General features: G+C 34.5%; 2 protein-coding genes across 3 annotated transcripts; one reads left to right on the forward strand and one right to left on the reverse strand.

Annotated features, from left to right (window-relative positions):
- Positions 1-505: 505 nt before the first annotated feature.
- On the forward strand, positions 506-4,307 carry LOC132032854 (F-box protein SKIP28). The gene is made up of 3 exons (XM_059422624.1): positions 506-1,016; positions 2,182-2,540; positions 3,681-4,307. Exons 1-3 carry the CDS (start codon positions 645-647, stop codon positions 3,937-3,939), a joined length of 990 nt encoding a protein of 329 aa, XP_059278607.1. The 5' UTR covers positions 506-644; the 3' UTR covers positions 3,940-4,307.
- A 12,232-nt stretch (positions 4,308-16,539) lies between these two features.
- Positions 16,540-21,751, reverse strand: LOC132032856 (protein TIFY 6B-like). 2 transcript variants are annotated; one of them, XM_059422627.1, is made up of 7 exons: positions 21,450-21,751; positions 19,521-19,618; positions 18,859-18,965; positions 18,253-18,343; positions 17,621-17,933; positions 17,326-17,383; positions 16,540-16,967 (listed from the first exon to the last, which is right to left on the reverse strand). In XM_059422627.1, the coding sequence occupies exons 1-7, from the start codon at positions 21,532-21,534 to the stop codon at positions 16,835-16,837; spliced, it is 885 nt and encodes a 294-aa protein (XP_059278610.1). In that variant the 5' UTR covers positions 21,535-21,751; the 3' UTR covers positions 16,540-16,834. The 2 variants fall into 2 exon arrangements, with proteins under 2 accessions (XP_059278610.1, XP_059278609.1); XM_059422626.1 differs by having other exon boundaries at positions 18,859-19,037; positions 21,450-21,749.
- Between the last annotated feature and the right edge of the window lie 1,212 nt (positions 21,752-22,963).

Raw genomic sequence — 22,963 nt, forward strand, 5'->3', positions numbered from 1 at the left:
TTTTATTTTTTTTACTATGATTGAGAAGGATAGTACGAGAGATTTATAATCATCCCTTTTATGTCTATGCCAAGCAGTTCCCAATTCTACAAGGACGATGATTTATCAAACCTACAAGGATAATGGTTTTCCAAAACCTACAGGGACAATTGGTTTCCCACACTTGCTAGGAAGTATGACATAATTAGGACTCACAGTGATCAACACAAACAACATTTTCAAGCGATTTAATTTTGGCAGATAGAGTTATCATGTATCTTAGTTGGCAGGAAATAGTAGGTACCAATGAATTAATGTGCACGCAAGCTAGTTTTGTACGATTTTATAAGTATGCACTTTATTTATTTTGACTTATAAGCACTTTTAATATTTATCAAATCCGTAAAAAAGTCAAAATAGTACTTAAAAGTTAGTTTGACCAACTTGTAAGATTAGCCAAATATCCTTCGATTCAAAGCCGACATAAAAGTTTCAATTGGTATATATATGACAAAAAGTATCCAAGTTAACGTGTGAAATCGATTTTTCTTCTCTCATTCTAGCAAATAAATATATCAACAAACTTGCTTCCTCTATATTCCTCTATCCCCTTTCACTTGAGCTTCATTATCTTCAAACTTAACAATTATTTTAGTACAAATAGCATGAACATGCAAACTTCACTGCCAATATCAGATCAGGGAGAAGAACATAACACAACAATCATAAAAAGTCCTTCACAATTAGGACCACCTCATGAAGCTATGTTCTTTATCTTGCCTTATCTCCCTTTATTTGAACTTCTATCCATGACTCAAGTTTGCAAGTCATTTAGAGATGCCCTAAAAGATGACATACTCCCATGGCTGAATATCATCATCGAAAAGCCGTTAAGTAGTCGTTTTTCTGATGATTTTTTGGTAAAAATAACGTCTAAGGCAAAGGGTCGTTTGAGAGTTGTTGCTCTGAAAAATTGCTTTAAGATAACAGATGATGCACTTCTACAAGTTATTGCAAGTAATCCTCATATTGACAAGGTACGTATGGTGTAGATTTTTGCTTATGATGATTGTATTAATGGATAAGATATGGTTGGTTGGTAGAGTCTTTCCTAATTTCTTCCCATGATTTTGTCCCCTTATACAAAAAGCAAAAAGCTTTATACATAGGATAAATCGGAGAAACTTATTGATAAAATATAATATCTAAACAAGTGTGCCGAATGAGGGGCGAATCTAGTCCTTTGGCAACGGATTCATCTGAATGCAGTGTTTTCGACATGGAATATAATATTTATGTGAAAACCTACTAAAACTTCAATAAATATTAGACCCGACCTCATAATTTTAAAGACACAATGAGTTCAATTCTAAGAACCTTAAAAGATCGAATTCATCGGGTTAAATCCTCAATCTACACCTTTGTGCCGAATAATGAATTCCATAGGTTTGATTTTCAGTTGCAATTTCTGTTATATTGTCAAACTCTATCAATTTAGACGTTTTTGAATGATTTCAAGCTCTTAAAGCACAGAAAAGATTTACTTTTTCATTTTTTCCCTAGTTGAATTTGTTTGATGAGTTAGAAACCATGTCCGTGCTTCATTGATGTCAACTCTAGATTTTCTAGATAGAAGAAGCAAAAATTATATACATAACTTTTGGTTTCCCTCCCGATGTAGTTATAAAGATCGTACCTGTGAACTGACGCCTTATAGCGAAATAGGCATAAGGATAGAGCAATGAACTAAAAACGAAAGGGTCCACCCATAACCAGTTATCCATAGTATCAAATGAATCATTTTCATCTTTGTGAACTTATCAAAGGCTATAGTCATAGTGATCCTCTTATTCAATTACCCCTTCGATCATTTCCGAGCACCTCGTATCTTTTTCAGGGTGTCTGAAGATCCCATCATTTGCATAATTTCTCTTTGCATTGCCCTTTCCAATGGGTTTCAAAGCTAAAAATCCGTTATTGATTAGCTCATAAACTGCCCTAGATAAATTCATGATCTTCATCAAATTCGACCTTCTGACTGAGCATATGAACCCTGAATTATCCTGCTTTGGGGCCTCGACTTATATGAATTCATGTTGAGTGAGACCCATTAAAGGAGGAAGCGCCCTTTACCAGTATAAGATTGTGTGATTTGTGTCCTGATTGGCTGATTTCTATATTATTTTCCTCTTCTTTTTGCAGCTATTTTTACCAGGGTGCACAGGCTTAACCATTGAGGGAGTCATTGGGGTAGTGAAGTTGCTCACCAAGGCTGACCACAGGTTAAACAACTTAAGTATTTCTGGCATCTATAATGTGAAACGAGAGGACTTTGAAACACTCTGTCATCTAATGGGAATAAACCAGATGCAAATGAAACAAGGAAAGAACAACTATTACCACAGGCGAGGTGAATTATTAGCGTTTAAACAAGAATCTCAGCCTTCAATGGACGTAGATATCTGTCCAAAATGTGGCGAAATTAGGGAAGTTTTTGATTGTCCAAGAGATTCTTGTAAGAGGAAAATGCAGCAGCAGCAACAACTTCTTATAAAGTGCAGGTAGGAGTGTCAATAATTGTGTTTGAGGACAGGTCAAAATGAATGAAATGGTGCTCACTAACCCTTTTTTTAGATCTATATTTGAAAAATAATCACTGTCATAGAGTTTCAAGTTCTACATGTGAGATTCCAGGACATTGTCTTGAAGTTTCATTTGTGCAATTAGAAGCTCCATGACAAATAGCTATTTTTCAATTATAAGAACTGAAAAGTGGCTACTATTTCTGAATTTTATCCTTCAAAATGGACGAAGTAACACCACTGGCCACTTTTTGGTTCTATCTTTGAAAAACAACCACTTTCACAGAGTTTCAAATTCCACAGGTGAAGCACCATGACAATGTCGTGTAGTTTCTCACTTAAGAAATTTGGAACTCCACGACAGTGTCTATTTTTCAATTATTACCGGAGCTTAAAAGTAGCTATTTGTGAATTTTACCCGCCAAAATTGGTTGAGACTTGATTCAAAATGGCTAAATAGTGAATCATAGCTCAACCTGCCCAACTTTTATCAAGTTTTAGTTATTGTTTGTTTTTGTATAATTTGTTTAATTACCTATTAATTTTGTTTATGATTATAGCTATATATAACCAAAAGAAATCTATTTTAAAAAATTGACAAGATTTCTTGTAGGTCAAGTTGGGTTGTATATTTAGCCTGGCCAACTTTAGAAGGGCTAGAATTTAGAAGGGCTTAATTGAACGGATCAAAACAACAACATTTTAAAAAATTGACAAGATTTCTTGTAGGTCAAGTTGGGTTGTATATTTAGCCTAGCCAACTTTTAGAATGAATTTAAAGGGCTTAATTGAACGGATCAAAACAACAACATACCTAGTGTAAGGACATGTAGGCGAGGAGGGTAAGTGCGCACGGACCTTACCCAACCTTGTGGAGGTAGAGAGGGTGTTTCTGAAAGACGCTCGGCTCAAATGACGCATATCAAAACAGTTTTTTTAAAAATAAAATAAAATACATAAGTAAAACAGACATAGCAAATAATAGAGAAATCATTACATATCATTCATAAAAAAGAACAAGCAGAGTTAATAAATGAACGGATCATTTACCCTTCCAAACTTGAATGAATTAAACAGATCATATTTTTATGCACTAATTTTGCCACCCTTTATATGCAGGGGCTGCTTCTTCTGTGTTCCAAGGTGTGAAGAGTGTGGTGTATGCACCAAAGATGAAGAATTAGGTGAAGCAGCTTGTGCAGATATATTATGCTTAAATTGTTGGCTTCATCTTCCAAAATGCAATTACTGCAACAAGGCATATTGCAACCAACATGCTTACCAGCAACAGTCCCAACATCCTGCAGATTTCTCAGGGTTTCTGTGTAGTGATTGTAGTTTTCATGCAACAGAAATTTCACATTATTCAGATTGTTAACTGACTAATCCCAACATCCTGCAGACTTTTCAGGGTTTCAGTGTAGTGACTGTAGTTTTCATGCAACAGAAAGTTCACATTATTCAGATTGTTAACTTACTAATCCCAACATCCTGCAGACTTTTCAGGGTTTCTGTGTAGTGACTGTAGTTTTCATGCAACTGAAAGTTCACATTATTCAGATTGTTAACTTACTAATGCTAAGATAGGTATCCAAATGTATTACTTCCACCGTCTATAATTTATATGACGGTGTTTGATTGAGTAGTGATAGACCTACCTTTGTCCAAGGGATGTTCGGTGGAAAAATTACCTTTTGTGTAAATAAGTATATTTTTTCTCTTATTATATATACCATGTATTGAATCCCTTTGTATTTTTCATTTTATATTTGGAATTCTCTTAGTGAATTTTGGCTTCACCACTAGACTTGGCATAGAGTTTTAAGAGAAAAAAAACATACTTGTTGAAACTTGTAGTGTTGTGGTCTAAAACAAGTCATTGTATTTGTATAGTTGTAAAATCTCATGTAATCAAAGAGTCAATGTGAGGCTTAAAGTGTGGTTATAAAATCATGTTGAAGTTAAATTGTTTCTATACATATAGAAGTGTATCACTCCTTTAGTCCTTTTAAGAACAAACTAAAAAAAATGTGTCATATAAAATGGAGTAAAAACAGAGTAAGTATCATAGTTATTCTTGCATTCTACTATTGGTTGTTTATTACCTATAACTCTGCACTACATCCCTTGTAGAAAATCTATCCACAATGTTACATCAAGTATAAAGAAAAACAACAGATTTAGCACAGGTATAATTAGAGGACAAAAGGGCCATGGATTTTTTCGAGTTTATGACACAACTGAAATGTTCTTGTAATCTACAATGCAGAAACCACTCTAATTCAAAAGCAAATAGAAAATAAATTGCCTATGAATCAAATGATCAAGAATATCCTATGCAACTGTTCTACGACAAAGGCATATCACAATTGCAGCAAATAAGGTGTGGGAGGCAGAACACATGCAGTTTTTAGAGAAATTAAGTTGAATATAAATGTGAAATTAGACATACTTTAATTTCTTCGGATCAATTGTGTGTTACCATTATTAATTGCTTTGGCAATTTAAATTTTTCACGGCAACCACATTCTTTAATACAAAAGGATTTTTTTCTTGAAAACTTATTTGACCTCAATTCTTTTTCTTTATAATTTTAGTGTGATTTTATGTCTTCCATAACTCCCACTTTCTCCCACCAAATGACCATTTGGAGTTATATAGGAGAATTAACTTCTCATGTTTAACTTGAATAAGTTAAAGGTCATGTCTAACTAGAACATGATGGGTTATCACATAAAACCTTTGATAAAATAAATTTCATTTTGGGCTTTTAAACAGTGTGTGTTGAAGGGACCACTAATTTTGGGAGCTTTTAAATAGAGTTCTTTTTAGGATAAGCGTAAGAATCTATCATTATTTTATCACTTATGAAATCTTATCATGTTATATCGTTATGTAAAGTATCTCAAATGCTCTAGACCTGTCTATATACGTATGGTTTCTCTGACCCTTATGAGTTCAAATTACTTTGGGCCTTATCATTCTCATTTATGATATGGCATTTTGCACACTTATGATGTCGTTTAGAATAGGCTTTATAATGGACCGGCCTCAGGCACAAGCATAATGTGTATGCATTTGATATGGGCTTTCGTTTGCCCAAGTATAACTAAGATTAAGATTAACGGCTTTCCTAACATTACTCCTTTAGGTTGTTTTATTATTAGGTAAAATTACTCAAATGACTACCTTATTGTAACTTCCTACCATTTGTAGCTATCCTTTTAAATATTACCATTTGTAGCTACATTTTGGCAAAATAGTGAATGTTTTCGCGTGTCAACAAATACACGAGAACATGGTTCAAAAAAAAAAAAAAAAAAAAAAAAGGATCGTTTTGATTTTAGCCTTTAACGGTGGAGCTATTAAATTATATATTAATATTATTATTTTTGATGTATTTTAGTGATTTTTTTTTTTGATTTGATGTATTTCAGTATTTTTTTTTTCTACAATGTATTTCCGTGTCTTTTTTTATGTATTTCAGTGATTTTTTTTTAATGTATTTTAGTGATTTTTTTTTTATTTTTTTGTTTTTGATGTATTTCAGTGGCTTTTTTTGACGTATTTCTTTGATGTATTTCAAATACATTGTGTACATTCCAACTACATATGAAGCCAAATACATTCAAATTTTCGTATATATATATATTTCAACAAATACATTCAGATGCAAGACAAAAAAATTCAAATACATGATAAATACATTAAAAAATAGTGTGTTTGGCTATTAACAAAATACAATAAAAGATACACTCAAAAAATACAAAAGAGAAATACATTAAAAAACAATGTATTTGTGAGATGTAGATTTTTTGAATGTATTTGACTTTTAACAAATACACACAAAAATCCAAAATATACACTTGTATAATATGAGACACCACCAAAAACCCTAATCTCTCCACCACCACCAAAACCCTAATCTGAGACACCACCACCACCAAAAACCCTAATCTGAGACACCACCACCACTAAAAACCCTAATCTCTCCACCACCACCAAAACCCTAATCTCTCCACCTCCACGTCATCCTCTCCGCCGATCTCTCAAAATGGTTCATCGCTCCACCATTCAAAAATACACATTATCCGTATGAAATGCCATCGCTAGCTACATCTGAATCTTCCTCACCGAGTCTTTTTCGTCGTTTTCCGCATAGTGTGCCGTAGATTTGTACAATCATAAGGGTGTTTAAGTAACGATCCGACCATCTTCTTCCTTGAAAGTAACAATGTGAATAAGACACTAGATAAGTATGAAAGAGAGAGAGAGAGAGAGAGAGGGGTGAGCATACAGAGGGAGAGGGAGAAGAGAGAGAGAGAGCATGTACTCAACCGTGGTGGTGGTCTTTGCTATGTTGAGACATATTTTTAGAGTTTGAGAAATGAAAATCCGAAATGGGTAGTAATTGGGAAAAAAAGAAACATATATGTATTTGAGTATGTATTTTTGATATAGCTATCAATTGTAATTTAGAAAAGCTACACACACTAAATATAATTAAATAAAAGGGTAGTTAATATTAATAATTAGGTCTTAAAAAACTACAATTTATGGTAAAAATTCCTTATTATAACCTTATGTAAAGGTGGCAATTTGAGCCCATATTTAGAAAGTTAGCCCATTTTACCCACATGTAAGTGAGTTGGGTATCATATTTATGGTAAATATGATATATCTCTTTAACCCATAACAATATGGGCAAATATGGGTAAAATATGGGTATCCGTATAAGAACATGACTATGGCGGGTAATAACAACTCATTTGAAAATAGAAATTTTTCTTACCTTGGCATACGCTTACCCCACCACCCACCTCGCCATGCCCCCCACCCCCACACACTTTTTTTTTTTTTCATATACTTTATTTTTCTTTTATAAAAAGCTTATAAAAAGGGAAAAAAAAATTCTTAGCTACATTTCGATCCGTACACCACCCCAAAAACCATACAACCCCCCCCCCCCCATCCCAAATTCAATTTCATATATTTTACCTTTATAAAATGTTATAAAAAATGGAAAAAAAAAAAATTCTTACCCAAACTAGTTTCTCCACTACCCCCACTCCACTCCTCTCCGCACCCCCCCCCCCCCACCCCCATACAAAAAATCAATTTCAAATATTACTTTTATAAAAGTTTTATAAAAAATGGAAAAAAAAATTCTTCCCCGAACCCCACCCCCTAGTAGACCCCCCCCCCCAAAAAAAATTTCAATTTTCATATATATATATTACTTCTATAAAAAATTTATAAATAATGGAAAAAATTTTGGTCCCCCACCCCACCCCTCCCCTACGTCCCTCCCCCCCCCCCCGGCCCCAAAAAAATCAATTTCATATATTTTAATTTTATAAAAAAATTATAAAAAATGAAAAAAAAAAAATCTTACCCCCTCCACGACCCCCACCCCTGAAATTTATATGAAAAAATTAATTTAACTTGACAAAAAAAAAATTATAAACATACACTTGAAATAATATTACACTTGTATAATATGGGTTAACCGCAAGTTTAACTGAGTCATTTATCGTAACCCATATTTACCCACATAAATATGGGGCGGTTTGAAACCAACCCATTTATGTTCAAACCATTTTCAAAAACCAAATAAAACCAAACGGCGAGTAAATCATTCATTTGTAACCTAAAACCTTTATGCATATTAAAATAGCATACACTGGCCATCACCTCATGATATTATCAACGTCATAAGTGCACCAATAACATGATTTAATTTTTGTCTAGATCTCATAAACATGGTTCATTTACTTGCCACCCAATTCAGAGTTATAATGCACATTATCCAGTATGAAATGCATGCTAGCTATTGCTGAATCTTTGTTATTATTCTTTTTTCCTAAGTTTTAAAAATAGACTAGTAAAATTAGATTTGTACAATCATAAGGTTACTTGTAAACTACTTATGTATCGGTGATTGCAACGTGTTAACAGGTTGTCAATGTGAATAAGACACTAGATAAGTATGAAATGTCCAAGCTTCTCAGGGAGCCATATGATATGGAGGGAGCATACGACGCCATTTAATCTGGAAACGAGAGCATGTACTCAAAGGTATTCACCCGTGATCTCTTTGCTATGTTGCGACATATTCTTGCAGAGTCAATAGCAAAGGTCGTACATACCTTAGTTTTTTTCCTTTCAAAAACAGCAATATAACTACTGCATAACTGTATCTAAAAGACAACATCTCGAATCACATTTCTTACACATCCTAAAAACACACACACACACAAAATAAAACTTTTCTATTGCAGCTTCACCATCCTGAGTGATATATAGAAAGAAGGGAAAATTTCACTTATAAACAATTTATGGGTCAAAATTACATATTCATAGCCCATATTTTAAATTACAAACCCGCAGCCCAACATTTCATGACCCAGCTTGAATATTCACCTTTATACAATAATATACAACTTTATACACCTACTAGTATATAATATTATACAACAATATATAATTTTATACATCTACTGTAGACAATGTATAAATAGAAGTGTATAATAATGTATAAGACTAGTAAAAAACTGAAGAGGACAAAAATGACTATGGCGGGTAATTAAAAAAAGATGGGCTAAAACGGGTAAAATATTTTGCCATAATTGGCATACAGTGTAAAATTTCCTAGAAAGAAACCAACATTCAAGTTCAAATCCTTGAAAGAGAGTAAAACAATATCCAAAATAGAACATCAGCATCCAAAGCCAGCTTAAAACAACATGATTTTTAGCTACATTTCGAGTTCAGCTTCAACGTCCCAAAAACAATACAACAGTTTCAGCAGCATCCCAAATTCAATAATAAGCTCTCAGAAGTAGCAACACAGTGGTGAAATAGCTTGACACCCCGAACAAAAATATTTTGAGCCAACCTAGTTTCTGTCAATAGGATCTTTAATTAGTTTTATCCATAAGTTTCTCCATCAGCCTACACAAAAAATCAGGAATAATGCATGAAAAGCTTCTATAACTTTAGTTAGAGTTGGTTGAACCCCACCAGATGGAGTAGGCGGATGAGCGCATATATCTCACATAAATTTTATAAGACGTAGTTTTGGACGATCTACTTGTATTGGTGGCAAACTCGAGTACAAGCTACTATTTTTGAAAACTCGTCATACCAATCACTGACTCTATCCCCCGATGCATTGTTTGAAGCATTAGATATGATTTTGCAACTTTGTCCAAAAAAATTGCGACTCATTTTATTTGATAAATATCCATCCACCATGCAAACGCATACGACATTGAATATGTACATAGGTTTTCTTATGAACCTAAGTTTAACGTCACTGACCTGATGAGGCAGATATTTGAAATTGTTTGTCTTGCCCGTGTAATGAAATAGAGAAAGTAATTTTGCCAATGTTTTATAGTCCTCCTCTAAACTTGGCTGGGTATATTTAGTAAACTTCATACTAACAAGTTTCACCTCATGTCATCGCGGTTAATCAGCACAGTGGTTGGATTAAGGTCCCCGTGATAGATTCCCAAACCATAAAATTGCAACAACTTGTCCAACAGACCACGTAGGACTTTCTTTTCCTTGTCAGCACGAGGTGAAATCTTCATTAATCCAATCCCAACCGACAATGTTTTGTATTTCTCTCCTGCTTCGAATGAATCTGCAATAATGTTTGGCCACCTGAGCTATAGAGGCCAACTTAAAGTCTTTGGCCACCATCCGAAGATCTTTGATCACTTGAAGGTCTGTCATCCTTTGTCATTTAGGTATGGGAGAGAACGTTGTATATAGGGTTAAATTTAGGGTATATAGGGTTAAATTGAGGGTATATATGTCAGGTGCAAATAGCTCCAGTGGTGCAAATTGCTCCATATCAATTTTACCTATACCTTGACACTTGGGCTTTATTAGAATTTCTACCCATTTTTTAAGTCATTCCTCTGTATATTAAATGACTTAATTTCTTTTAGTTTTAATTTCTTCTCAAATATATATTAATCTTTATTCTGCGGAGATCTTTAATTTACATGTTTTATTACTTTCTTCTTTTATCATAATTATAAAGTTATAGTGATATTTAAAAAGATTTGTACCATCTTATCCTCTCCTTATCCCATCTTCAAAAGGAAACTCCCATAAAATAAAGGTGGTGGAGAAAGATACTCCTTATTCATTTAACTAAATGGCTCTTGATCGCTTAATATGTTTAATATTTGCCAAGATTAATAATAATAGCTAATATTTTATATTTTTAGATTATATATTTATAACATTTTCCTAAATGACTCATTTCGTTTCATTCTGTCTTTTTGTCAAATTTTATGGACTAATACGCCACATTGATGTTGAAATAGAAAGTGCTAAGTCGAAGAGGAGCCAAAGGAGAGGCTTTCAATCTATTTTCTGGAGAACGACAATTTTACGGTAATTCATTCTTCTTAATCTCCTTTTTTGTTTCATTTAAATGTTGTAGACAATGATATTTTATTAAATTTAAATCCACAAAAAATTGGGACTATATTAGTCCAAATAAATATTATGGGTTATATAATTGAGTTAATCATTTAAGTCCAATAAATATGGACTTGATTAATGATCCAATGTTGTCGGGCTAGTCCATTAATTTGAAATTTATAAATGATAGCGAAACTTCTTACGTTCTCAAGATGTCAAATTATCGTGAGGCGGTGGTGCCACGTGTCAAATGACGTGACACGCCAATTCAAACAAATGAACCAATAGAATCATGTCACGTGTCAAAATGATGCAGCATGCCTAGTCAAATCAAGGGCCAATGAAAGTGTGCCACGTGCGCAGGTGACATGTTCTGACCAATCAAATATCGCCATGTCAACTGAAATCTGATTGGCCGGAAGGAGTTCGTCCTTATCACAACTCCTCCATCCTACAACTATAGATAGGGGCCTCATAATTCAGAAAAAGTGACGAAATTCTAACAAGCAGGGAGAGGCTCGTGGATCAAACGCGCGCAGATTTCTCCACAAGCTAAAAGCATTCAAGCACTCCAAGTATTTCTCAGAAGTTCTAGAGATCCGGATTTTAAGATTCAAGATCAAGCTTCAAGCAAGTGAATCCAAGTACAAGTTCAAGATCAAGATCAAGACCACCGGAGATTGTTCCAGCTCAAAGCTCGAAAGCCGGCCGAATTGATACAAGTCGAATCAAATCCATCGTTCAAGATCAAGCTCAAAAGCCCTTGAATTTATTATTGAAAAGGCGAATCAGAGGAATCATAGAGATTGTAACACTCATATTCTGAAATCAAATAATACGATTGTTGCGATATTTCCCTGTCTTGATCATTATTTTCTCGTCGCGAATTTTATTGGCTACAAATGTTTCTTTAGTTTTTTTAATAAAATATGTATAGTCAGATTTTGATGCGGTAATATTTTTTATCGTGGAATTAATGGAGCCACAAAACACTGACGTAGTAAGTGATGTGTCATAGCCCGGCACTAAAAGTCTAACCTTCTAATTATTTGTAAGTTTTGAGCAATTTACACATAATTCAGTTACTTTAACGTAATAAGAATCGTATTGTCCTGTTATAGAATCGTATTGTCCTGTTATAACCATAGTATAGTAGTGTAGATTGCAATTATTTGTAATTATTTGTAAGTTTTGAGCAATTTACACATAGTTCAGTTACTTTAACGTAATAAGAATCGTATTGTCCTGTTATAACCATAGTATAGTAGTGTAGATAGCAATAATTGCATGATGCATATTAAGGGAGAGCATAATGTGTCTTTTGTAGGCAATTATCTGTTGCAGCTTACCTAGCTTGTAATAGCATTCTCCATACTAAAAATGATTGCTTTGTAGCTCCATGTCACATTAATTCAAGTTTTTACTAAAACCAAAAACTCTCATCAACTTGATAAAAAAAAAAACCAAGACAGTCAATAATGTTTTTTATTTACTCTACAATTGAAGATCTTACTGATAATTAATGATCAGTAATTAATGATCGGTTGCAATGGATTAAGTCCAAATTTGCTCGCTCTGAATTTTTGGACTGAAGTAGTTAAAAGAGTGTAACGTATATAAAATGGCAAAATACATCAAAACCCCCCTGAACTATACACGAAAAGTCGATATCTTTGCTTTCTAAACTATACGGACGACCTATTACACACCTGAAATATAAAAAAGTGATATTATTTACCCCCTCACGGACATTTAACCAGTCTCATGTGTGGAGGTGTTCCACACGCGCGCGACACGTCAGCGACACGTCAGCAACACGTTATTTGCTTTTTTCTCTTACTTATTTATTTGTGGGCCCCACGTTTTAAAAAACTTTTTCCCTTTTCATTGTGTCTTCTTCACTGTGCCTTCCCCTGTTTGTTTCTTCACTTCATCTCCCTTAGCACAGCCCCCCCCCTTCTTTTTCATCTTCATTTCCTCCACTCCCATTCCACCACCACCATGACTTCTTCTCCTCTAACGCCACTCCCAAAATCCTTCGTCTTCTTTTTCTCCATTTCACAGAATTGAACAAATCCAAGAAGTATTTTCGTCCCACTTACACTCAAATTTATCCAAGATTAAGAAACAATGCGTAACTACAATGAAGAAATTGCACGAATTGCCCTTCAAATGAACTTTTAACAACAATGAAGATATTGCACGAACTGCCCTTCAAATGGGAAATTTTCATTGCACGCACTGCCCTTCAAATGGAAAATTTTCTTCATTGTTTAACAACAATGAAGAAATTGCACGAACTGCCCTTCAAATGGACTGAAGAAGGGTTGCACGAACTGCCCTTCAAAGAATTTCAAAAAAAAAAAAAAAAAACACCACAATGGGGCGGCGGCGTGGTGGCATGAACGGAGGAGAGAGAATAAAAAAAAAAAAAAACAGGGAATGAAGAGAAGGGGGAGGGGGCATGAAGATGGAGTGGGGGCTGGCGGGTTGGGTTGGGGGATGAAGAAGATGAGGGTGGCATAGGTTGGGGATGAAGAAGAAGAGGGTTGGGTCGGGTGGAAGGGTGGGGATAGGGTGGGTGGGGATTATAAAAATATATATTTTGTAATTAAAAAAGAAAATAATAAATAAATTTTAATTAAAACGCGCTTATTTTTCAATTATTTTTATAATTTGTGCCACATCGCCTGTCGGGTGGTATTAATATCGCTTTTAGATGTTCAGGTGTGTAATAGGTCGCCCGTATAGTTTAGGTGTGATATCGACTTTTCGTGTATAGTTCAGGGGGGTTTTGATGTATTTTTGCCTATATAAAATACTACTTGTCCTCCAGCTAAAAAATAAAAAGAAAGAATGAAATAAAAGGATAGAGATGAATTTTTTATCATGTACAACAAGAAATTGCATCTTCAAGATCAATCCATGTTTGTTAATAACCTTTATTAATTACTTTCATGCTTTAATTTAAGCTCCTTTATTCAGAAGAAAATTTCTTTTGAGCCGAGGGTCTATTCGGAAACAGTTTCTCTACCCCGCAAAGATAGAGGTAAGATCTGCGTACATCCTACCCTCCTCAAACCTCACTTCTTGTTGCAATTCAGAAGAAAAAGAAACAAGAAATTGTTTGAGTTGGATATTGATTGGGAAACCCATTTATGTCTCAGCTTAACTCTTCATCACTTGACGTCTCTAGGAAGTTAGTTAATAACTATGGTGCTGGCAATTGGCAAAATTGCACCAGAAAAGGATTTAAACTACCCTTTAACTATTGAAAATAGAACAGTTTTGTCCTCAGTTATCTTTTGGTATTCGTTGTCTAAAAATTGGACCACTTCCACCCACCTTTATCTTTTCAGGGTTGGATCTTAAAGGTTAATTCTTGTCTAATTAGATTAATTAACAGTTTAACAAATGATTAGTTAGCAAAATTAAAGGGTAATTTTGAGGGCAATTCGCAAGAATGCCCCTCAATGCGCTGGTCTTTAATTTTTGACGCTCAAATTGCTGGTCTTTAATTTTTAGCCTTCGGCACTTAAGTAAGAAAAAAGTGACTGAAAATACCCCTGACATAAAAAAAAAAATCAATTTTTTTTAAAAAAAATAGGATCTATGACCTAATTTAGCAAGGCATTGTCGGGAAAAGTTACATAGAAACTATGCCTTGTCCGGCATAGTTCTGTAGAAATTAAGTTATCAAAATTTTGTTTGTATGATGATTTCCTAATGTTTGTTAGGTCAAGAACTAGGTATATATGTTACAGAGCGTGAAGTTGTTTTGCGAGTTGATAATTTTGATGTAGTTCATATGTTGTGGCCTGAAGGATCTGTGTGTTATCGGAATAATAATATTATCAACCGTATTTATCACCTCTAAGTCAGGAACTAGATAATCTTTATTGCCCATGCCTAGAAGCTCTAAAGAGGCTAATTCGATAGCTAATGGATTGACCAATTAATCTTTAGCGACGAGTATCGTTTTGAATAACATGTACACGTGTTCTAGTATTTTCTTCGCATGTCACCGGAGATGTTGGGCTCATTCCATTGCTTGATTTCAAGCTGATTTTTTCTTGTTCTGTTTCTCTTTCGGCAAAAACAAAAATAAAAAAAATTACACACTATGCAGGGTAGTTAGTAATTACATTCAAAAATATAAACCAGTCTATTTTCTTATTGCCTACAAAGAGGGGAATTGCACTCAGAAACCTGATTTATTGCCTTTGATTTTCCCCTTTATTTTTCACTTATTTGAAGTAGGGACAAGTGGACAACCAATGAAAGCATGTTCTTTGGTCAATTAGTGACAGACAGGAAATGTCTCAACTTGCAAGCAATCACCAAACACTTGGGCCCATAAAAGGGAAAGACATTTAAAAACGTGTTAAAATTTGTAAAACAATATCCACCAATAGAGGGGAAGGAATTATATAAAGATTTTCAACCACTACCATATAGTAATAAATAAATAAATATATTTCACCGTTTGATTTATGTGAGCATATTTAGCGAGCAACGATATTTAAAAAAGAGTGAAAACTTTTAAAACTTGTGATTCAAAATAAATCTGGAATATTTGTGTGGTTGTAAATTATTTCATAAAGTGAATTTATTTTCAAATTAGGAAAGAGGTCATTTATTTTAACACGAACTAAAAAGAAAATAGGTTTACATAAATTGAAACAGAGGGAATATATAAATGTAAGATATAGAAGGTCAGCCACTAAGAATTGGTTGGATCCTATGTTAAGCATTTAATGATTTAGACCCCCTTTGCACGTGAAAGCTGAGTATGGACAACTTGTTAGTAGTGACATTAAATCAATCCCTTCCTATCTCCACCACAAAAAGTATCCAATTTTAACATATTTGGTCCCAAAAAAAAAGGGACCTTTAAATAGAATAGTTTGTTGTTTCACTTTCCAATAAATTAAGATTCTTTTTCAATTTATTGCTAGGAAGGAATATTGTTTGTATTAAGATAGTCGAAATATTTGTAACATTGGTACACAAAATGTTAGACTCATAAACAAGTGCATAAGTGAGTGATTTTACCGCTCGAATCCACAATATTAAACTTGGATAAGGCCAAGTATTTAGTCTTTAGTTTTGATAGGACCCAAAAGCAATTAGTTCATCTTTGAATACCTCCTCTGCCTTGATCTTTCCCATGCCGTGTAGGTAAGGCAATCCTTCGACTGGTCAAGCGCAATGCAGTCGTATTGGCTCCCACCAGCCATTTTTTTACGGAGTTAGCAGATCAAGAAAAGTAAAAGGTAGAACGTAATATCTTTTGTTGGTTCAGCTCATCAAGCTGTTACAGAAGAGTCCAACAAAGAGGTCAATGCTACGACCCCCTATTTTTTGGTCCATTATTGAGTAAAGACGAGCCCTCATAGATCATACAAAGATAATTTTACCATTGCACCAAGACTCCTCTCCTTGTCATTGGTTTATAGTTTTCCTTAACACCTCAAAAAGATTTAGAACTACTCCCAAACCACACATAATTATAAAAACTATAAGCATGTAATGACTAAATAATATTAATATATACTTGTGAACACAATGTAACAACAGAATAAACAGTTACAAAGTGAAGAAGTTATTTGGATGGGAGGATTCCATCAGGTTCAGAAGAAAGAGAATTAAATACAGAGCAAAAGACCAAGTAAATTGGACACTAGGAAGTCTTTGGCTAGAGATAAATCAAGTTGACATTACAATTAAAACAACAAAACTTGATAGCTACACAGCTTATAACTTGCTGAATAAAATAGATTATGCTTCACTGATTTACGGCGTTAAACAGCCTTCGGAGATCATAGCTAGATCTCCTTACCGGGTAACAGAGGACTAGTAGCGACACTGGAAGTTGCAGAGAAACCAACTCCGTTGGACTCCGGGGTAGAGCACTCGGGTGATTTCTTGTTGAGGCTATATGGTGCTAAGTTCATCACCCTGCAAACATGATCGGAACTTAAATCTCAATACTACTTACATTGTGTTTGCGAGAATCCAATAAACATAGATTCAGTTATATATGTCTCGAATACAGAGGTACAGCCAGAATTTTTAGTTTATGGGTTCTGGACCATAATTAATTTTGCAGTAATTTTACATTTTCGATGGGTCTTCTCATCTACTATCCAAAAGATTGATCCTTTATACTAACGCAGAAACTTGCGTCCACATCAATAGTTTCTAGAAAGCTACGAGAGAGAGCTAGCTAACGATAGTGATCCAGTAAAAGCACACCTAAACTGAAGCATAAAAGAAAAACAATAACTCAAAAAACAAGAAAGATTTAGCAGTTTACCTTTCCTTCCGCTTCTCCAGAAACCGAGCAAGAGATGCTTTCCTAGCCTGTGGAACCGCTGCACAAAAAAGTAAATGATAAGAAGCAATAAAGTTTGGGCTAAATGAGTCGCACTGAAACTAATGAAATTCTCCAAGGACAGCTAAAGAATTCAAGAAAGTAATTACTTCCACTTTGGAGCAACATAAATAGTTATTGCAATAACTGGAACAGAAAGATACTTAAGTTCTGAGTTTCAAAAGGTAAGCTTTTACGTCAAAAATATGTTCCGAGTTTCCAATCCGGCATGTCATACCTGCTGTCATTATGGTAGTCGTCCCAACAGGTCCTAGTGATGTCACAACCTTTGGAGTCTCCACTGAAGTGTTTGCAGTTTTAGATATCTTCATGTCATCTTTGTTTCCAGAACTGCCATCAGATTGGCCAATGGGATGGGAAGAAACGGACATAGGGCTGGAAAGACCCGAGGCAGGCAGCATATTTGGAGCTTGGTTCACACAAGCGCCATCTGCAGCAGCAGGTTTGGGTGCAGATGCCTGAAGTTGAAACCTTGGTTGCACCACATTAGGAGGGCAACCACTTCCAGCCAAAAACATAATAGCCTGTGCCTGCGTAACATGTCCAGGCAAATATAAACCTCAGAGAAACTTGTCAGCTTGTCGCATCTTTTTTTTTTATTATTATTTCTGGATTAATGGTATCCTCTCTTTATATGGTCAGACCTTTCTAAAACAGTAATTCTCTATAACAACAGTTCACTATAATAACCATGTTCTCTGTGGAACCGATCTTTCATGTTATGCTATGTTATATTATATGTTCTCTATAATAGCGTTTCACTATAGCAGCCAAAAAAATCGAAACAAACGATGCTGTTATAGAGAGGTTTTCAGTTTGTGTGCATGAGAGAGCGAGAAAGAGGAGTACCTTTTCAGGAGAAATATCATCGAAGACATTGACCGTCCCACCATAGAAGATGGTCAGTTGAGCAGGTGCTGCAGATCCTTTGGAATTAAACCTGCAAAAAGATGTACGAAATGTTAGACAAAGTTTCAGTTTCTGTTCTAATTCACTGGGGTTTTTCAGCCAAGTTGTCTTATGATTTGTATGTTTTTCAATTAATAGTGTTTCAAGCAATGCAGGGTAAGACTGCATACAATAGACCCTTGTGGTCCGGCCCTTCCCCAAACCCCCACATAACTGGAGCTTAGTGCACCGGCCAGCCCTTTTAGCATTTCAGGCAACTGCAAAACAGTCATCATTATTTTTTTAACTTTTTGATAACCGTGGTGTCGGGCCAGCTTGCGCTCACCTCGACTAATTCCACGGGATACCTGCTACCTCCCACAAGCAACAGGTATCAGGTAACTTTGTCCACCAAGGCTTAAAGACAGATGGGAAGAAATCGTTTTTGTCTCTGTTGGGATTTGAACCTGAGACCTCATGGTTCTCCTCCCACTTCATTGGCCACTAGGCCACACCCATGGGGACTTATATGCAGTCTGTTCTGTGTGCACAAAATGGTGAACTTACCAATCAGTAGTCCCAGCCACAGAGCCACGGGATGGAAGTATTGAATGAGGAGCTGTAACGGGAATCCCAGCAAGAAGCTGCTGGTTCATCGTCGCAGCTGCAGAATTCTGGGCAGCACCACCAAAATGAGTCTTGTAGGAGGGATTGCTCATGTTAAACGGAAGCATTGCATGCACATTCTGTTGCAGATTAATAGGTGTCAAGCGAAAACACGTTCCTTGTCACCCGGGGTGATTTAGTTTTTCTTCCCAAATGGAATTAAAAGCGGTGCAATTCATTTTGAAGGGAATATATAGACAATAAAAGCAGGAGATTGTTCACAATTCAATGAAATTGGATATTAATTCGGAGTATAATTTCGCAAATGAATTACACAAGAAGTCGAGATAACTGATAAACGGAAGCAACTTTTTGGTTAACCTTCCTTCGGTTACTTGAGCTAAAACTTCGGCAAAGCATTAATAACAAATAGTTTCACCAAAACATGGAAATTTGAGCTTTCTCATTTGCACATGTCATACAGTTCTTATACCAATATATATAAATCAACAACTAGTTTCACCAAAACATGGAAATTTGAGCTTTCTCATTTGCACATGTCATACGGTTCTTATACCAATATATATAAATCGACTTCGTGCAATTAAAGGGACAAGAAAAACCTGGATTTCACCAGCTTTGAAGGGTTTTTCATCTTGAGAAGAGTTCAAAGATATGAAATGGGGTCCACCTACCTTGCTCGACAAGTTCCAGCGAAACCCTGATACAAAACGAGACCTCATTTTAACATAACACATACAAACAATAACAAAAATAGGCACAGAGCTAGAATATTTTGTATGGATTCGGCCGAACCTAGTAATTCTAGTCCAAATCTTGTATTTTTATTAAGAAATCTACTAAAATTGTACAGAAATTAAATTCAGATGCCAATTACTGACACCAGATGTTGTTATCCTAGAATTTATCATCCATACAGTTCATATCCTGGCGCAACAAAAACTACACAATCAATTCAAAGTGCTTATTACCTCAGAATACAAATGACAGAAGAAAATCTTTCGTTTTGTCCAATTCAACCAACGATAATTAAGAGTAGTTTCCTTCAGAATAACTAAGGAAACATTAACTACCAAAAGCAAAATTCAGCAAAAACTACTTAGGTCATATTTACATCTTTCGCCACGGAAAATGGATCAAATCAACAATCATCCTGAGATTAAATCAACTTCCTTATATATTCTATATCAAAAGGATCTTCTTTTAAGGCAAAAAGAATCTTTATTCATAAGCTTTATACCTCAAACTTATGGAAATTTAACAAACTACTAATCAGAAGTTAGCTTTTAGCAATTAGAAGTCTAAGCTAAAGTTTCATCTTAAACAGGAAAACTAAGACACCAAGCAACAAACTAAGAAATATAAATCCCAATAAAAGAGGAAAGAAGAAACTTTAACACCACCAAAATACTAAATTTAGCCAACACATAAGTACATAGAGCCAAAACAAACATTTTTCTTTCACCTGTTCACATTAAATTCAACATAAATCAACACTCATGCATTAAAGAACTTAAAAAATACTACACAATTCTTTTTTTAGCAGAAAATTCAAAGGCAAACCAATTTCCAAACCCATAGTTGAACAAAAAGAACAACTAAAAATCAAATTTTTAGGCTCACAACAAAACCAAAATTTCAAGAAACACCAATATTCAGTTTAGTGAACAACTAAAAATCATTTTTTTATGCTCTCAACAAAACCAAAATTTCAAGAAACCCCAATATTCAGTTTAACGAACAACTAAAAATCTCACCCGAAATCATTTTTTTATGCTCACAACAAAGGCAAAAGAACAACAAAAAATCAGATTTTTATGCTTAGAACAAAGCCAAAAATAACAACAAATTTTCACTTTATATGCTCAAAACAAAGCCAAAAGAACAACTGAAATTCAGTTTTTTATGCTCACAGCAAAGCCAAAAGAACAACTCAAATTCAGTTTTCTATGCTCACAACAAAGCCAAAAGAACAACTGAAATTCAGTTTTCTATGCTCACAACAAAGCCAAAAGAACAACTGAAAATCAGTTTTTTATGCTCATAACAAAGCCAAAATAACAACTCAAATTCAGTTTTTTATGCTCACAACAAAACCAAAATTTCAAGAAGCACCAATATTCAGTTTACTGAACAACTAAAAATCATTTCTTTATGCTCACAACAAAAACAAAATTTCAAGAAACACCCAAAATCCAGTTTTTTATGCTCACAACAAAGCCAAAATAACAACTAATATTCAGTTTTTTATGCTCACAAAAAAACCAAAATTTCAAGAAACACCAATATTCAGTTTAATGAACAACTAAAAATCATTTCTTTATGCTCACAACAAAACAAAAACTTCAAGAACCACCCAAAATTCAGTTTAATTCACAATTTTAGTCAAAGAAAAAGAATACAAAGGCAATAAAACAACTAAAATTCAAATTTTTATGCTCACAACAAAGCCAAAACAACTAAAAATCAGATTTTTATGCTAAAAAAAACAATTTAATTCACAATTTTAGTCAAAGAAAAAGAAAACAAACCAGTTTCTTTGCAGCTTTCAACAGGTTCTTCCTTAACAACAAGTAGAGAATCTTTAATATTCAATCCCATAAAGTCTCTCTCCATTTTTCACAATTTCAAGAACCACCCAAAATTCAAAATTACAATTATTTTTAAGCAGATCAAACACAAAAATGTTTTAAAAAAACAAACCCCAAAACCCAAAAGCAAAGGAAAGAGAGAATAAAAGAAAGAGAAATATGGCAAAGTTTGTTTGTTTGTTTTTTTAAAAGCTTAAATGCTTCTAACTGCAGCAAACAGAGGGAAATAGGGGAAGTTGATGGCTTTTTTCTCTTTTTATAGTTTTGTAATCCTTTATTTATTATTAGTGGTTTAATTAATTTTTTTTTCCTTTTTGGTTTCTGGGGTGCATAAGCACTTCTTTTTGTATATTCGTTTTCATTTCTTTTTTATCATGGGTTTTTTAATAATTCTGGTATCCGGATCAGTTTGTATATACGTTCTCTTAGTTTCATTTTCATACTGCTTTGAACAGTTTGTCACTATAACTTTTTTCGCCATATTTTCTCTTGAACCGAGTGTCTTTCGAAAACAACCTCCCTACCTTTCGAGATAAGGGTAAGGTCTGCGTATAGTTTAACCTCCCCAGACTCCACATTATGGGATTTAACTGTGTATATTGTTGTTGTTGGGTAAGTTTGTATATATCTTGATTAATTTTATCCACAACTACCGCTATAACTTTATCTAGTAAAGCTTAGATAATAGCTACGGCTATTCTATAGGGAAAAATTCGTAGACACTAAGTGGATGTATCAAAAGGTGACACGTGGTGGTGGCGATAGGTCAGATCCGAGTCAACTAGTGAAGGGTTCCAAAAAAACATATGAAGCTCCGGATAAGTAATTTGGTAACTCACTTCCGGAGGCAGAAACTACAAAGGATCCGAAGGAGCGTGTAAACTCACCTCCACAAACGTCATTCAATGCACGGCCGTTATAGAAGGCCCTTAAGTTTTCTCCGGCCTTTATTACCTTTTATTGCAATATTAACATTAATAATTAAGGGGGCACGTTCTAGGAATCTTTACCCTATAACTCAGTAGTACGCCCTAGTTAATTACAATCACGTGTTTTTTAGCCTTTCGATGCATACTGTTAAAGAAATTAATAATAGCAAAAGTACGCTCTTCATCCAATTTGAGGCCGAAAGTCAGTTGTACTCTACCATGTCTCCTAAAAAAAACAAAAATAAAGTAGGGAAATCTACATGGTGTGGCAAACACTAGTAGGTAATTATATTTAGTAGCTATATTTTATTTTAATTACATCTCATAACTAAATTTTGTATATCAATTACACAATGTAACTATTCTCCTCTTATTGCATTGTATCAATATTTTTCCCTCAATCCCCCCCCCCCTCCCCCCAAACCCTCTCTCTCCTCCCTCAATTCTAATTTGATGAGACACTCCCTGCCCTCCCTCCCTCATTATCCATCTGCTTAGTTCTCAGCGTCTCTCTCTAAAAGTATT

This window comes from Lycium ferocissimum, chromosome 10 (genome assembly GCF_029784015.1).
Source record: "Lycium ferocissimum isolate CSIRO_LF1 chromosome 10, AGI_CSIRO_Lferr_CH_V1, whole genome shotgun sequence".
Taxonomy (NCBI): Eukaryota; Viridiplantae; Streptophyta; class Magnoliopsida; order Solanales; family Solanaceae; genus Lycium; species Lycium ferocissimum.